Source organism: Harpia harpyja, chromosome 14 (assembly GCF_026419915.1).
Source record: "Harpia harpyja isolate bHarHar1 chromosome 14, bHarHar1 primary haplotype, whole genome shotgun sequence".
In the NCBI taxonomy this organism is placed as follows: domain Eukaryota; kingdom Metazoa; phylum Chordata; class Aves; order Accipitriformes; family Accipitridae; genus Harpia; species Harpia harpyja.
In genome coordinates this window covers 21,878,079-21,896,387 of record NC_068953.1, presented here as the reverse complement: position 1 = coordinate 21,896,387, position 18,309 = coordinate 21,878,079, and the positions used below count along the sequence as shown (strand labels likewise).

Sequence of the window (18,309 nt, the reverse complement as noted above, 5' to 3'; positions counted from 1 at the left end):
TTTCAATTTTAAGCTTTATTGCTTGAGGGTCTTAACTGTATTTTACTTGGCACAGGAAATGTAAAATATGTTAGATAAAAACATGAGGGAAAAATTAGACCAGTCAGCATGCCAGCAAACAGCTATTTCTTCAGTGTCTGCAGCCTAAAAGGATTTGAAATCTTTTACCCTAAAACTGTTGTACGTACATAAATATAGAACCCAAAACTTGTGGTGTTGTAGTTGGTTTTGTTTTGATTAACCTCTTTTGGGGTTAGGGATAAAGAAGTAGCAGCCACAAGAAAACTGTATAGAGGCACCCCATTAGATGTGCGGTGGGCTGTTAGGCTTTGGGGTCTGAACGTATGTGTGTTAAAGGACAAAGACGACAACCCCAGACACACACCCTTTTGGGTTAAAAATTATCATCCACACGGACCAATTTGACAGTCTTCCAATAGCTGGAATGCAATGTATAAATCTTAACTTAATATAAACTTAACAGGCCATAACTTCAGTGAAATAAACTTGAACCAAGAGGCTCTTCCCTGACCCCTCGTTAAAGAAAGATCTCTAAGGATCTTGGTTTTAATTTCCTAGGCTGGCTAATCTCATTAATGTAACCAAAATAATCAAAATAAAGGAAAACCCTCACTTTTTACTTAGTTTGATTTTATTTTCTTGTTTATCTCTTTCTGATTCCAGACATTGTTATGAATAAAGAATAGATCCATTGAACATGTTAATGACAAAAGTAATTCAGGATCAGAGTGCAGATGTTTTGTAAGTGTTTGCAGTCTTAAGCGTAGCATCCCATCCTTCCCTGATGAAGTTGCCGATGACAGTGTCCCAAGAGGATGGGGCAGAACAGACTGTAATATTGTCAACTTTTCTGATTTCGCTATTACTTTTGCAGAATGACATGCTTTTTCTTACAGCACCATTTCTTAGAGTCCTGTGATTGCACATGAATCACAGCTTTCATTTAAAACACAAATGAGTTTCTACTCCCTAGCAGCAGCAAAGAAAATGAGATCCCCCTGAAGAGTCTAAACCAGTGATAAAAAGGCCTTAACACATATTGACTTAAACAGTATGAGATTTTTTGTATGTTCTTCAGGGATTTTTTTGTTGATTGTTTTATGTCTTATTTTGTTGGGAGTGGGGGACATTGGGGTTTTTTTTTTCTTTTGAACATTCAGACTGGCGTTAAAATTGTGGCCCTGATGACCACAGTCCCTATTCTTTGAAGGCTTTATTCTATCACTCCTTTTCCTTGTTGCATCCTCACAAGTAATGTAAATTGTCAAGCACAGGTTGGGTGTCTCAGGTTTTTCCCCCCCTTAACCTCACCCTGGGCCACTTTCTCAGCAAGCTGCAGCTGGGACACGTGGGTATGGCAGCAGGACATGGCTTTGCAGCTGTGTCATTTAGCCTACACAGACAACTGAGGCAACTGAGGTGGGTAAACCTGGCCACATTTTTTCTGTTACCCAAAGCATCTTCTGAAAAAAAATCAGGTAGATCTACATGGTAGCAAATTGTACAAACATATCCTTTATTCCTATTTGTCAATTCTGTGCTGTCATGTGTGTAATACAGACTGAGTTATTTTGGGGCACAATTTGATGTTTTGCTTCGGCTTTGGGGTGTTTAGATGGATTTTTTCAGTGTGTCTGTTTTTAGAGTCCAATTGTATTTGCACTTGCAACAGATCACTTGTGTAGAAGAGCTAAGCTTTTTGCCTGTGATACGCCCTTAAAAAAATTAGTAAGTTGTACGCTGTTTTGTGGAGCAATGCAGAGATAATTTGTAATGTGGCATAAATATTTAAAGACCTCTATTCCTTCAGGTCATTTTTGATTTTGGTCATCACCGTTCAATACAATGCACGTTTCATACTGCTGTTGAGATGCTCTGTGTTCTTTTGCTGGGGACACGAAAAAGCAAATTGAATCTAAAGTAAATGGGTTTCTTCTGACAGTGCTGGTTTATTTAAGTATAATTTCTCTTCCTGCCACATTTTTTGTTACTGCATCGCAATGAGGGAGCAACTCTGCTCACAGCCGACCCCTCCTTGAGCTCCAGCTTGGTGGTTATGAAGTGGCACAGGAGCACTCTCAGCTGGCCATGGCACGGTGAAAGAGCATCATATGGATGCGGGAAGGAGAGTATTAGTAAGAGCCGTTATGGAATGCATCTATGGAAGAGGATCTGTTCTTAAAAAAGAAAAAAAAAATCTTAGGACGAGGGCCTTTAGTGGGAAATAAGTACTACGTGACTGCCTCAACCTTTATTTGCCATGCCCTGAGGTGGGGCTGTATTAGACTAATTTCCATAATTTTAATAGGCTTCTTTTTTTAATATTCTCACTAGTCCAATGCACAAGCCAGCCCAAGAGCGCAAGCCTTGTTACTGCACTCACATCAGGCTGAGCCCACATCATGTACCCTGATTTTTGTTAGTGTGGGCTCAGCACTGCCGTGTTCATGCATCCATATTGCCCGTATCTGGAAGAGATGCCTCCGTTTATACAGATATATATACACATATGCACAAATGTACTGCTCTATGTGAGTGTGTTCATTCTCTCCTCTACTCTTTTACTCTCCCTTTCTAAGGGCAGGAATAAGTATCTGTCAGAAATAATTTGTTGTCGACAGGCTTATTGCCTCCAAGGGATTCGAGTGCCCTTTTGGGGAGCCGGTATCTTACATTATTGGCTAATATCCTGTATTTTGTTTGGGGCAGAGGGACTGAAAGCTTTAAAAAAATGCTAGAGAGTTTGTCCCTGAATATATAGCTGCAGAAATTTCTTCTTTTTTATAGAGTCCATTTGTGCATACATGGCAACTCGAGACTACATAACCCAGAGATAAGTTAAAAATACGTAATTCCTCTCCCCTGTAAATAAAGGGGAGCACATCTTTGTGTCTCAGATCAAAATCAGTGTTTTGGTTTAGTGCAAAACATGGACATTCACAGCAGTATCAGCTCAGGTTTTTCTCCTGGCTTCGTGAATTGCACGGACCGTCCTTATAAATTGCAAGGAAACTTTTGACGAAGCTGTTAGTAGTTTAGAGTTTGGTTAAATTGTGTGTGGTTTTGAAGCTTGGAGTTTCAAATAATATTTTTCACAGCTCCGCTGATGAGGCATTTCATTAGCATTGGAGCCTACACTGGCTGAGAAAATAACCTTTTACCGTAGGTTCCTTGCATGCATTTAATCTCCTTTCACTTTTATTTTTTCCATCTGATGGACTGTATCTCTTTGCTTCTCCCATCACTGTTGTTTTCCAGGAATTATTCTGTCACACAACACAGTGTCTTTTACTTCTCCACAAAGACTTAGCAGGTGAAAAAGAGCCTGCTTTTTAGTGTTAAAAAAATTATAATTACTGCGTAGAAAAATTACACAGAAAATCCTAGGTTTCTAAACCTCTTAAAACTGTTCTATCCCATGACTGTGGGTTTGCTGGTGACAAATGTTTTATGGGCATACTTTAGTAGACACCCGTCTAAAATCTGTTCTTAATAGTCAGATCCTAAATTGGAACCAGAGGGGCAGAAAAACCAGATTTGAAACGTGTTTCTAAGGGTTTGTTTTTACTTTCAGTTGAGACTGCCTTCTCTCATCTTTTGTACTGCTGTCAAAAGGGCCACTCTCATGGTTGTTCAAACTCCATGCTTCTTGACAGGAACAGTTGGACCCCTCTTCAATGATTTTTCAGATGAAACGGCTTCCAAACCTCCAGAGCTTTAACTTGTAGTTATTAGGCCCTTTGAAATAGCAACACATTAATCAGCTGAAATCAAGTGGTCCTTTCTCCAAGGCTGTGATATTGCCATTCTCTTCTAGGTAGAACTCTAGTCTAAATATTAGTTTCAAGAGATCTTTTTTTTTTTTCTTTTTTTTCCCTCTAGACATGTCTATCCCATTTCTGTTTCTATTTTGATCATTGTTTTATAATGCTGTGAATTAAATTGCTCAGTTCTATAATAGGCTTTTATACTCTCAAATTGCATTAAAAGAAGTAATGCAGAAAGCTAGCTCCCACTTGTTTGACTTTTATTTTAGAAGTTGGCTACTGTCCTTTTAACTTCTCTCATGCACAGTATGAAGCCCAGTAGAAAAGGTATCAATGATGTAATGGATTATGTCTGACAGAACTTGGTCTAATGATGATGTGAAACATCAAAAAAAGTATGGTTTCTGTCCCTAACTTCTGTGTTATTGAGCAAGTGATCTGAACATGTTAATGACTTCCCTTACCAGTCTATGTATTAGGCAAAAGACAGACTGGGGATTACAAGAAATCAGAAGGATATTGTTCCTTGCAATAGCCATTATATACATGCGCAGCTGAACCATTCTCGAGTTGTGGCAAAAAGTATTGCTAAGAAAATAATTTGGGGGGGTAATGCAGGAGCTTCTCCCAGGCATTAGGTGTCACTGGGGAGAAAATAAAAATATGCATGATTTGAGAACCTTGTAATTTGAGGAGTGGGTGTCTATATCACAGGGCTGCTGATGCTGTAGTCAGTGTCAGGGACCTGCATGAGAGTTGATAAAATAGGACATGGGCCTGTTTGGGAACTGCTTTGAAAACTGGTGCTGCAGAACTACTCAAAAGGCTGTTAGAATGCAGAAATATTTCTATTTGCTTTATAAACACCCTCTGAACTTTTATTATGTACTGTATATTCACAGCAATCATTTCCCATACCTCCAAGGCTAAATAATTTCTGAATAGCTAAATCAATTTGTCTTGTGTCTGCATTGTGTCACAGTAATGAAAGTTCCCTTTACTGCGGCTGTAGCTGTAAAGCAAGTCTTAAGGAGATGTGGGAGCTCTATCAAAGCATCTCTGCCTGAGTTATAACTCAGCAACTGATTAATCAGTCAGCATTAGAAAGGAAGCGACAGTATGCCTCAGCTATCAATTGAGACTACAGTGAGATTTTGTAATTAAGTTTTAAGTTTTATTTAAGGTCTGAAACTTAATGATACACAAAATGTACTGTTGGATCTAAAATCACCAAGGTCTTGATTTTGTATCTTGCCTAAATGACCTGTGATTGCAAGGTTGTATTATACTTGCAACTGAGCAGTGTGATGTTCATATAGGATGGTGACAGATGCACTAAAATTGGTTCAAGTCCTGCAATTGAATGAATGAAGAGAGGTTCTTCAAGAGCTTCATTGACTCCTGTAGGACTTTGCCTAGCTGACTGCTGGTGGAGTCTTTTTGCTGTGTTAAGAGAAGAATGGGTTTGCTAATACCCCAGGGAGATGATGTAAATGCAACCTCCTCCAACAGGCTGAAGCAAATGTTTTAAATTAATACCTGGCAGTATGAACTTCCATGAAGGAGTTTACATAAGGATCAGATGTATATTTATATGTGTGTGTCTGTTTTTATCTATCTATATATAACTGAGATAGATACCCATACAGATATCTACAATAACAGGTCCTTGTTCTTTAGAGTGACATTCGAGGTAGGATGGAAGCTGGTATCCCCTTCACTTTGTCTTACAAAGCAAGTAGAGATTCATCCAAGGGAGTTGGATTAGCTTCAGAGGAACTTGTTCAGCTTAGAACTTTTCATTTATGGAAGACTTTTTAGCTTGGAATATCATAGTTTTTGAAGTCTTCATTAACCAAAGCCATGCAAGACTCCTGTAAGACAGATCAAGTACCATACCTTCTTGGCCAGGATTCTTGTGTTTCTGCTACCTTGCTTACATATGAAATGTGACTGTTGGAATCATTATCACTTCTAATTTTTTAGTATGTTGAAAAGCAGGATCAAAAAGAAAAAAAAAAAATGAAACCCAAATCCTATGCTGCAAATCAATAGTATGGGGATATATTGTCTGGAGGTCAGCCCACTTTATAAATGAATATATCTCAAAGATTATTTTACTGGCCTACAAATGCCAAGAACAGGATAACAGTCTAATTCCTTGCATAGCAACAGCTAACATAAAATCACGTTCACTCTAGAAAATGCAACTGCTGTTTGGGCAGGGTTATGGATACAGTCATTTTTTCTTGGTTTATGTTTGGCCCCTGGTAGATATTAACTGGCCATTTGTCTGATGTCAGACAAGCCTTTTTGTTTAAAAGTTACAACAGCTGCTGTTTTGTAGGGGTATAAATTCTCACCCCACTAAATGCAGTGGGAAGTGCTTCTTTGGTACAGTGTGGTTAGACTTTCAGGTCCATAACACAAAATACATTGCCATAAATATCCCATTTTGTAAGTGCCAGCTTTGCCTTTATATGTAGCGTCTGACGGGCCAAGAATGAAGGGAGGTAGAGATTTAGCTTTCTGATCACCCATAGAGTTTTCCCTTTGTTGCAGTTTGAGGTATATTAACTGGATCTGACTCATTTTCACCTACCTGTATTATTCTAAAAACATGATTTTTATTTCTGATCATTCCAGGTTTCTTTGGGGGAAGAAAAATCAGATAAATGTGTTTGTGCCTTGTCTTTAAAGGAGATTGTTTAAAATAGCTTCAAGTTACTACCAGCATTAGGCAGTTCTCCTGGAAACACTATGTGTGAGTAGAAAAGGAAATGGGATCACAACATGCATTTTATGGCAGTTCTGGATTTAGTTTATTAACTTTGCGTTGCCAACCACTCCAAGTTTGCAGTCCGTTCAGGTATCATTGGTACTTGTAAGATAGGGCTGCAGTTTGGCTTGGTATAATTTTTTTAAAAAATCCTAAGTAATTTTTAAATCCCCATCACATTAGTTACGTGATTTACCAATCCAGTTTGCCTAACAGAACTTCAAAATTTGGCTTCTGGTTTTGCTATTAGTAGATTTTGTCAGATACCACTCCAAACACATGAACTCATACCGTTTCTGGGCAGAAAGACTCCAAGCAGCCAGTGAAATCAGAATATGCTGTGCTAAAAAATGGCGAGGTTGTGAGATTGGAGTCTAGGCTTACTGGATCCCTTTCCAAAATAATGCAGCACATGCAATCTAGAGCCTTGCCTCCTGGAAGGTGATGCTCCTTTCCCTGTGCTGCTGTGCTGAGAACATAGGTGGATTAACGGTGAAGATGCATTTGCTGATCATCCCCTGTGGAGTGACAAGGGAGCTGGATGGCTCCTGTTGCACAAGAAGAAGAAACTCTCCTCTAGCTGTGTGAAAGACCCTCTGGAAATTAGGGTTTGATGAAGTGGAGCAGGTTTACCTCTTAAGTGGGTCTGTTATACACTAGCATTAAGGACAAAAGGCTTTCAGGCTTGAGGGGGTCCCAAGAAGGAGTGAATAAAGCCTTCGGACTAACCTTATGTTGTGGCCTTGTACTTCACCAGAAATAGAGGAGGAGAAGCTAACAAATGGCAGCCTAATGGATTCCAACAGAATAGAAAGAGAGCATGCTTTGCGAGCAGATTTTCTTTGCCAAAAAAAATAACATGAATGAGGTTAACAGAGATTCAAGGATGAATGTACATAGGGATAATGACTGAGAGGCCTTCTTAAATATCTTTCTCTTTAAACACTTGTATGTATTCCCTTCTGCTGCTTTTTTTCTCCCAGGTATTTGTGGTCACCGTCTGGAGCGTGGAACTGTACATGGTGCCCCTGGCTCTGCTGGTGCTTTTTGCATACAACTTCTCCCTCGTCACAACAGGGAAGGTCAACAACACCCAAGATGCCCAGGCAAGTAAAGTGGCAGTAATGTTTCTGGCAGCCCCAGCTTGAATTTGCCCTTGAGCAAAATGTCATGCATTTTAATGGTATTAAGCTAGTTGTGTAGCTAAACAGCATTTTTATTTTGAAGTTACTGAGAAGAAACCTCAACCCTCTCAATTTTCATGATTCAATTCAAGCAATAAACCATTCAGAGTAGTAGGAGAAGATGACAAGAGTGTGTAGGAGGGGGATTTCACTTACTAAATAACTACAAAGGTTTGTAACTAAATTAAATTAAGAAAGACTTACAAAGTGACAAGTTCCTAAAACCCATGCCCCTACTGCTCTTAGACTTTGCATCACACTGATGATTCACGATTTGCAGAACAGGAAAGTCAATAGAAGCTGAAAGAGAAGTTAGTTGTTTTTAAACCTTGTCCTGTGATCCGAGACTTTAAGACGCCCTTATTCATCCCCCCCACGCCTCACTTTTAAATGACAAATGCTTTTTTTATTTTTTCCACGGAAATGTAGCCTTCAGTTTTTTAACTCGGAAAAGATTTAAATATAAAAATAATAAGAACGTGTGTGGCAAAGTGCTACTGTTGGGGTATGAAATGCTGTTTGATGTTGCCCGCTGTCTTTACTTACATAACAACGGTAATTACAGTTAGAAATGAGAGCAAATTCATGGATGTCCATAATACTCTGCTTTTAAACGTGTAATAAGCACAGTAATGAAATACAGGCTGAATTATAGCTTCCTTCTAAATTTTGATAAAAAGACAATTGACATTTGTACTCATGAAGAATACCTTTACCCAAACAAATCAAGTGGATTCCATACAAAGAAATAATATCCTAGAATGAAAAAGGTCAATAGCTGGTTTATTAGTTTTAGCAAGAAAAGCTGCTCCTAGTTCAGTTTTCGTCTGTTCCCAAGTGGAAGGATTGTTTAAAAATACGGAAAGTTGCATTATCCAGACTAGGACATAGACTTGATTTGAAAGCAAATGGTAAAAGAAATGCTTTTCTCCAATTTCATGCAAGTCCAGAATAATGTAAAAAGATATTCTGTGTCTTCAGTGACTACTTTATTTCATCAAGAAAATGAGAACTTCTCATGTGAGAGAATCCCAGGCAAACAGATGTTTTTGTTTTTAATGCAAAAGGTGGTATAAAATAGTAACTTACCCAGGAAAAAATACACAGAGAATACCTTTCAGCACCCATCACTCATCCTGTCATGAATTTGTTGCATGGTCAAGTGAGGGGAGTCTCACATAAGTCAGCAAAACTGAGCAGTACATCATTTAAGTGGATACTACAGAAATGCTATATCTGAAAATACAGGTTAATTGTAGTAATACTGAAGAAAGATCCATCAGAAAGTTGGCCCTTTTCCTGATATGCAAACTGTAAGCAATGCGATGCTGTGAAATTCAGGGGTGCATTTTGCATAAGCAAAGTTACACATCTGCCTAAGTGCTTTGCAGGATTGGGATCATATGGAACAAGTAGTCAAAATGCCTTTAATATTACCTGATTTCTTTTTTATGTGTGTCTATGATTCTAACCATCTGTAGGTCAAAAATAGACAATCAGGTGCTACCCCTAGTCACATCTGTCCTGCATATGAGAAAAGGTTTTCTTCAAAATACCGATGCTTTTTACACAGTCATTTATTTATTTTTTGCTTCTTCAGACCTTGGCTGCGCATGCACTTTGGTTTTTCTGTGCCAGCATGCACTTTTCGTGTATATAGAGGAATGCGAGCAACAGTCTTTGCAAAAGTGGACCCCAGATTCTCTCTGATTTCTGTGCTATAAAATGGAAATAACAGTATTAACCTTGTACGCATGATCCAGTTGCCAAGAGGCTAAATTCGTGAATATTGGCAAAATGGTTTATGATTTACAGATGGGGAGCTTCTATAGAAATGTAAACCACAATCAGTGTTAATTCAGCTGCTCAGGGTATTCCAGAGAGCCAAAGAGTAAATGTGGGTATCTGAGCTCTCAGTATCTTCTGCATACTAGATGCAACTACTTTTTGGGGGGGGAAGAACCCAAGAAAAAAAAACAACAACCCTAAAACAAAACAACAACACCCACCCCCAAAACCCAAATCCAAAACATCTTTTGATTGTGAGTCTTCACATTCTTTGCATGTTTGCTGTACTTAAACTTGTAGTACACTGATTCAAATGTACCTATTAAGCAACCAAGAAAAACTTGGAGGACCCTGTTAAAGGCTCGGCTTATTAAATACCTGAATTGAAAGCAAAGTGCTCCTAATTTCAAGCTTTAGCCAAGTCTTTTGTTTTCTCCCCTACCTGTCAGCATAGCAGTTAAAGGGAGCAAATAATGCTGCATAGAAATCCGACTGTGATTTGTGAGATTGATTACGTTCATACTAATGTATTTTCTGAAGTCTAATGTTTCAGTAATGGCCCTAAAGGGAGGGAACAGTCATTCTAGCAGTGAGGATGGAACAAGTTGAGTATAGAGTCCTCAGCCTTGACATACCGGCTGGTTCATTTGTCAGACTAAGAACAAAGCTGTTTACAGACAGTAAAAGTCAGCAATGAATTTGAAAGCTTGTTGCCTTCAAACTACTGGACACAGCCACTAATGCTTTATTTAGACTTAAAAATTGTATAGGGTATTGCATGCTTTGTTCAGGATATTACAAAAAAAAAAAAAAAAGTCCCTGAATACAAAGCGTTATTTCTGAAAGGTGAAAGTGGTAGGTTTTTTGATGACTTGCAATAGAAGTGGGAGAAAACTGTATAATGAAACGTTGTGGGAGTATCAGAAGCTTTTGAATATTGGCTGTCACTGAAAAATAAGCTTAGTGTTTTGTAATATGGACATCTGCTTTTGCAGGAGCTTATGGGCTTGGATGAAGATGAGGATGAAGATGATAAGGTAAGTATGTCTCGCAATTGTGTTAGCTAGAATCAGAAGGAACGTAGGAGAGCAAAACCCCACCAACCTATCTCCATGAGATCTTCATTATCTGTATTAACTGGGAAAACAATTGTTACCAGTTTGCTGATTGGCAAATTTGAAAGTATGAAAAGATTGGTTTATGTAACATTCCATAGTGGTGTTACCTACGCGAGAATTCTGAACATTAATGCAATCTGAGCAGTCCCCAGTTAGTGCTTAAAATCATAACAGGCACATGGTCATGTATGTGCATTTATAGGTATGTGTATGGGTGGATGAGGTGCAAAGACATGCATGAGTATGTAAAATCCTCCATCACTTCCATTTTGAGTGTTGGATGACATTCTGTACTAATGGCTTTCCCCAAATGATTTGGTATTTCCATTTATGTAGGCCAGAACTGGTGTGATTTGTGGAGGACTGGGTAGAATTTTCTCAACATTTCTTTCAGAGCCTGGGAAAAAAATAGTTTTAGTTCATCGGCTGAAATGTAGAAAGAATTGGAATTGGCAAGGCCTGTTTTTTTATTTTTATTGGAGCATACTTACTCATTCTTCTCACTATGAAAAATTCATTACATTTTTTTTTTTCCAAGTTTATCAAACCAGTGACAAATGATAAAAGGATTAGAGGGCATGACATCTGAAGAAAGATTAAGAGAACTTAATGTATACAGCTTGAAAAAACATAAGTAAGTGAAGGAGGATCTGATAATCTATAAATACTTAAAAGCTAAAAGGTGAGGAATTATTTAACGAGCAACAGCATGCAAAGGAACATTAGCTGTTAGGAAGAAAATGTTCACAAGGCAATGTGAAACTTTCAAATTGCATGCGAAGTTAATAAGACTCTTCTTGAATATTCTATGTTTTAAGATTGTTACAGTGAAATTGTTGATCATTGAGAAGTAAATCAATACCACAGTTAGCAAGTGCACCTTAACTCTTCTCAGTCACAGACACTAGAATTGAAGCTCAGCAGACTAATTGATGGGAATAGTTATTTAAATTTAACTTGCTCTTCTGCGGTGGTTGTATTTTAATGAGTAACCAGAAATCTGTCAAAGTTATAAAGTGAATTTTAGACAATCTAGTTGAAGATGATCAGAGGGCCGGAGCACCTCTCCTATGAGGACAGGCTGAGAGAGTTGGGGTTGTTCAGCCTGGAGAAGAGAAGGCTCTGGTGAGACCTTATAGCAGCCTTCTGGTACCTAAAGGGGGGCTGCAGGGAAGCCAGAGAGGGACTTTTTACAAGGGCATATAGTGATAGAACAAAGGGTAATGGTTTTAAACTGAAAGAGGGCAGATTTAGATTAGATATATGGAAGAAATTCTTTACTGTGAGGGTGGTGAGGCACTGGAACAGGTTGCCCAGAGAAGTTGTGGATGCCCCATCCCTGGAAGTGTTCGATCAATGTTGGATGGGGCTTTAAGCAACCTGGTCTAGTGGAAGGTGTCCCTGCCCATGGCAGGGGGATTGGAGCTAGGTGATCTTTAAGGTCCCTTCCAACCCAAACCATTCTATGATCCTATGAATTACAGGTTTCTTGCAACACACAATAATTGTTTAAATGTTCTCATTTATAATTCACTCTTTGCATCGTAAAATTGGTCAACTAAGTGGACCAATGTCTGGAATTCATCAGAAATTGCTAAATGGAAGTTGCATCTTTTTCAAAGGAATAGTGTGTATCTCTAGAAGTCTGTAATTTCTATTTTGTGGGTACCCGAGGCTAGACATATGTAAACATTGACCCTGCATCTTATTCGTGTGATCCCTAAAGGTGCAACTTATTCGCTGGAACCAATCCCATTTACTTTCTTGGTTTTTAATAGTCGTCTTTTTCATTTGCAAGTGCTGAGGTGGAAAAAAAAAGTAGAAATGTATTAAATAGGTATTTAATCCTCTGTTTCCTGTGCTGTGCAACAGATTCATTGCTGCAAAGCCAAAATATTCTAGGTTACATTTACCCTAGATTTAACCACAGCGACTTTGGTTCTCTCTATAAATACAGCTGGGTCACTTAACTATGGATCTAACCACTGCATTTTTGCCACACACTTACCCTGCCAACCCCCTCACCTAAACAACTTCACTGTCATTCTCTTTCGTGGTTTCGTTTAACTAATTATGCAGGTTTGTGAAAACTCTTGAGAGTCAATGTTGAGCTGCTGATGATTTGGCCCTACCATTTTGTAACCAGCGTTGCCTCTATCTCCATTTCATGCATGCACAGTGACTCTTTGAAATGGAGAGCTGGTAGTATTGGCTAAAGCTACTCACAGTAGACAACTCCAGTAGGCTTTCTCATCAAGGTAACACTTTATATCCCAACATTTCAGCAATAATAATTCATAACTTTTATTAATTCATATACTAGTGTTATGGGCCTATGGAATTCTGACACAGAATTACCAGAAGAGAGAATTGCCAGCCACTACATGTGTCCCATGTCAAGTGCTGTGCAGCATTGCTTTAATGTCTTTGTCCTGTCCTGAGTATATAACCTTTGCGTCAGTGATGGACTATGCTTGCATTCTGATGACTTGCATCTTTAAGTACATTAGGTTATTCTAAGTGACTTTTCCAAGTCTGAGGGTGGCCAATGCTCTCTAGGGAGTGTAAGAAAAATGTAATTTTATGACATTATCTCATGCCAATGTCAACATTTAAACAGACAACTATACTTTAAAAAGAAGCCTCTGTATTTTTTTTTTTCCCCTCCCTAATACAAGAGCTCCTAAAGTCAAAATCTGCTAGTTGGGTTGTGGTATACGAGGTCACCGTTTCTGCTTCCTATCATCATGCTGTATCAAAAGACTTGCACACATAGCCTTTCTGGGTTCTGCTGCATGTCAGACATAACAGACCATGCTTCTGGGAATTGTAACACGCCCTCTAAGAGATGAACTGTTTACAAATTATAAATACACAGACACTTAGTTCAAAAACCCAAGAGCAGATTAACTCCCTCCACCTAAACTATCTGTCTTAAATGACAGGGCTTAATTGCCAGCTCCCCCTTTCTTTTCCCCTCTCCCCTCCCCAAATACCAGCATGGAGGACTGTAAAAGATAAGAGAGCTCTGTCCCTTTGGCACAATTTGTTCAGTGGATGAATGCCTTCTCGGATTTGTGCCATCTTGGACATGGAGTTCAGGCTGCATCGTGTCAGCTCTGGGGTCTGTCAGGCTGTCTGAATAAGGATTGTTTTAAAATTACATCACCAAAATATCTTTTGCCTGTCAGTAAAGGTATAGACAAGTTACATGCAGCTCAGTGTAAGTTGTCTGATTGTTGACCACTTCTATTTATTTTACTTTTTTTTTTTTCTTTTCTTTTTTGACAATGACTGTAGAGCTTCAAGAGCAGGCAGTTATCCTGTTGAATGAGTGTATCATAGCACCCGGCTGGAAAGAGTCTTGGAGTCTTCTCATGATCTTATGTTGTCTGGATAAAAGATTGCATCTCTTCCAAAACAGACAAAACTGAAATTACGACTATTGCCAGGTCTGGTGACTGATTCAAAAGAAAATCAGAGGCAAAACTAAATCAACAATTCCTGCTTTTTTTTTTTTCCTTTGAGGGTTTGTATCCGGTGGTGAGCCAGCATAGCCCTGCTTGGCTAGTGGGATGCAATAGGGAAGGATCAGATGACACTGTGGCTTTAAGCCAAATTATTTGGCAACTTCCAAGAAATGTTTAGTATCGCATGCATTGGAAAAAAGAAAAGTGGGAAAAAATCCCCAAAGAAGAAAAATCCAATGTTTCTAATGTAGGAAATTCTATGTCAAAAATAGGTACCAAAAATATACAAAGTTTCATGAACACAATTCAGAAAGACTCCAGCTGAACAAATTAAAGTCAAATTCATCCAGTAGCAAACAGCTGACATTTTCCATTTGAGTTAGATTCAGCATGTGGAAACCTTCCGTATGGATCTTATTTGTACGGGTGGATTACGATGAAAATTGCATTAATTTTCTCCACAGTAAAGGTCAATAATTGAAACATGAACCAAGAGTCTATTGTGTAAGATGCTATATCCCCATACTTAGGAAAGGTCATTCAAGACAATATCATCTCATTGTTTTCTTCCCTAGAAGTATAAATAATTTCATTAGTTTTTCTTTTTCTCTTCAATACAACAATTGCAATATAATATTTCAACATCTCCCATTAAGATTGCTGAAGAGAAATGATGGTAAAGACTTGAAAATACCCCATGATACACGGGGTAAGTTCAGACTAAAAAGGAGCACCCACCTTCTCCACAAAATTATGGGCAAGATCGTGTCCTAAAAAACCCCACAAGGTGTATGTTTGTGTAGACGTGGACTCCCTTAAATTGCTGTTCTTCCTTCAGTTGGCTCTTTATAGCTTCTCTCTTACTGCTTCCTAATGAGCACAGACCATGAATACGTTAGTGATGGAGAAGCCTAAGGGACAGATTCTGCTACTTACCTGAGCTATGCTCAGTGCAAAGCTGGAGGGTGGGACACTTCTAAGCACACATAAGCGTCTGGTCTTGCAACCGTCTTGACTAAAGTGTAATACAAGTTTCCAGGTATTGCTTAAGACACAATTATAGTTTCTGTAAGTTTTCTCCAAGCTTCTTATTAACCTAATCGACTTCTGGTTAAGACACAGTGCAGGGGGTGCTCTGGTTGTGCTTTGCTCTTTGCTTGGGAGCTTCCTGTGTACAAGAAACAGGAAGATATATGGTCTGTTATTTCTTATTTACACCGCAGCATTGTTTAGTACTGCTTTTATCCATAGGCATCCCATAAATTGGCACAATCCTTGCTTCAGCGTCATGACCCATGCATTTGTAGTTTTAGGAGGGATGGGAGAGAGGAGTTGAAAGGAAGGACTTGCAGAGGACTTTTAAATATACTGGGGACTGTGGTATGGCTCTCCTTACATAGAAACCTTAGCAGCCTTATGGCAACCTAAAATTCTCCCTCTTGCCCTGGAGGTAGGTAAGCCAACACTGTAACTTTTCTAAATCTCTGGAGAAATATTAAGTAGCACTAGGCAGGTCACTGGGCCGAGCACATAAACCTCAGGGAGTTCTTGTCCCTTAAAAATTCCAACTATTTAAAATGTTGTTAAAATTTATTTTGAATTGGTCTGATATGTGAATAGGTCTTTCTCCTGTACCCCAAATTGCTAAAGATCATTACCTAGATTATAGATGATGATCCAGTAGTTTAAGTCTAATCACCATGCGATTGTTCTTAGGTCTCGTGTATTTCCAGGAGAAAGCACTTATTTTGACCGAAGTTGTTTTCTTTCCCCTTCCCTTTTTTAAATGAAAGATGACAGATGACTTTTTATCTCCATTCAGGCTTCTCTCTTGTTGCTTCTTACGCACATGTTTCTTACCTGAATGGTGTTTTATTCTGTTGTGACTACCAGTATTACTTTAAAACTTGTAGCAATACCACCAGACTTTGGGTTACTTTACATGTCTATGAAAACGTGAGCAAGTACAGAAAATGCCCCTTAAACACCCTGCATTTCACGCCTGTGCAGAGAGAAAGCTACAGAGTTATGGCCTAAGCCTCTCCACGTAACTGTTTCTTGGCTTGGGCGTAGGAGACTTTTGCCGGTCCTCTGCACAGATGAAATTCGTCTAATGTAAGCAAAGAAAATGTAAGCATTGCTGAACAAGGCATGAAGTGGTCATCTTCTGCCTTTTAGCCAGTGTTGCCCCAGCCTTAGCTGTAGGATGACGTGCCATTGCTTTTAAAATGTGTCCTTTTAAGGCCGATGGTGCTCTCCTTCATATCAGTCTGAAGTGATTCTGTTGGCTCTGGTGGAATTATTCCAGATTTCACACCTTTTTAACTGAGAGCATAAATTGACCTGTATGTGTTGCATTTCCTCTATTTGGTAATTATTTCAAGTACACTCAGATTCGCTAAATTTCCACAGCCAGGCAGGCACATTTGCAGCATGGTGTTAATAAACAAAAAAATCCTGTGATGCACAGTTTCAGGACTGCACGAGGCAATTGCTCAGAGTTTGGCAGCCATCCTCTCTGGGTACCCGTCCTCCTGGAAGTGCTGAGAAGCCCTCCTTGACACGCAGCAGACATTGCAGCACAGGGCAAGACGGTGACTCAGCAAGGCAGATTGCTGGGTTCGTTTCAGCCGCCTTTGGCTCCCACCGAAGGCAGGATCCAGTTCAAGGTTGCTGTGGTGACTATTTTCAAAGCTCTGCCTGGAATTCATTTTAGCTACCAAGAGACTGTCTGTCACTCCATGGCTACCACCTCCCACAAGAGCTTCATTCTGCTGCTAGACTGAAGCTGTTAGTGAAGTGTTCCCTGCAGACAATAGAGGCCAGTGGTCTGCTGTTTATACCCAATAAAATCTTTTTGATTTCAGAAGTTCTTCATCTACAAGTATTTTGGCCTTAAGATATTGTTTGGCACAGGTTTTGCTGGACACCGGTAAGGTCAGAGTTTTGTAGCCTAGCGCAGAGCAAGCTGCAAGTTAAATCCCACTTTGGCTAGGTTTGCTTTTCTCTAAATAACTACAGCATGGGTTTTTTTGTAAAAAAAACCCCAGAATAATAGTGGAGCAAAAAGGCATGCATGCCTGAGCTTTTTTCCTTTCTTTCTTCTTTCCATCAATCTTTTTTGTTGCTAATACACTGTGGAATTCATATCCGGTACATGGGATAAATCCTGGTAAAACGTTATCCTAATGTGCTGGTAGCAGCAGTGGCATAATGAGATAGCTACTGTAAAAAAGCTAATCTTGAAAGTTAGGCCAGCCCAGGGCTAGGCAGACTAACTCTTTGAATTCCTGAAGATATTCAAGATTTTCATTCCTGCCTTAGTTGTCTGAATCCTGTTTTCTTCTTCCTTTTGCATTAATCCCTATTTATTTTTTTCTCCTCCCCTTTTCCTCATCCTTGCCCCCAAGTGTTCCTCAAGTTAATATATTAAGTTTCCCTTGGCATGCCAAAAATCTGCTGATGAATACCACTTGTTTGAAAGTCGCATTCAAGATTTCTTTTTGTGCGAGTGTTTTATATGAAATCCAAGTGAGCAAGTATTTAGAACTTGCTTGTGGCTTCAAGCCTAAGTTTTTAGTTGTGTGCATACGATATTTGCAGTATGCATCAGAAATAGACTTAGCGGACAACATTGGAGTGTTGCTTGGTGGTTTGGATGTATCCAGAAGAAAAATATCTGAAGGATAGATTTAAAAAATAGGGAACAGCTTTTTGTAAAGATGAAAACTATTAATCTTTGAAACAAATGTTCACAAGAAGTTAGAAGATCTCCACCATCCAAGTTTTCAATTCAGTAGCGGATGCTTTGCTAGAGCACAAGCAGAAACTAGCGTTATTTTGTCTTTGTTGCAGAGCAGACAGTTGATAATTTTTGCCTTCAGTCTCTTCCTCCATAGCTCTTATGATTTTCCCTTGCAAGCCCAGCTCTGACAATTGTCGCTCACTCATCGTGAATCGCCATGTTAATGCTGGAAACGTCCTCTCCTGGCCTGCCCCATATTTCACACACTTTTAAAGTCTTTGGCATTGGAAGTACCTCAGTTTTGTGGTTGTATGACAGTTTCTTTTGCAACTGTCCCTGAATGTCTGGGAGCAGCATAACATTGTAGGGAAGGGAAAGAAGATCACAGAGCTATAGTAACCCTTTGAGTGCATTTACATATCCTGTTTATTAACTGT

The 18,309-nt window shown here is 39.1% G+C and overlaps 1 protein-coding gene across 3 annotated transcripts in view; it reads left to right on the top strand.

The window, feature by feature from the left end:
• The window catches only part of MCTP2 (multiple C2 and transmembrane domain containing 2), a 107,796-nt gene that overhangs the window by 75,346 nt on the left and 14,141 nt on the right, over nucleotides 1-18,309 (top strand). For all 3 annotated transcript variants that reach the window (XM_052808485.1, XM_052808484.1, XM_052808486.1), the window contains 2 exons: nucleotides 7,551-7,673; nucleotides 10,535-10,576. In XM_052808485.1, coding sequence (XP_052664445.1) covers nucleotides 7,551-7,673; nucleotides 10,535-10,576 — 165 coding nt within the window. The remainder of the gene's footprint in view (nucleotides 1-7,550; nucleotides 7,674-10,534; nucleotides 10,577-18,309) is intronic.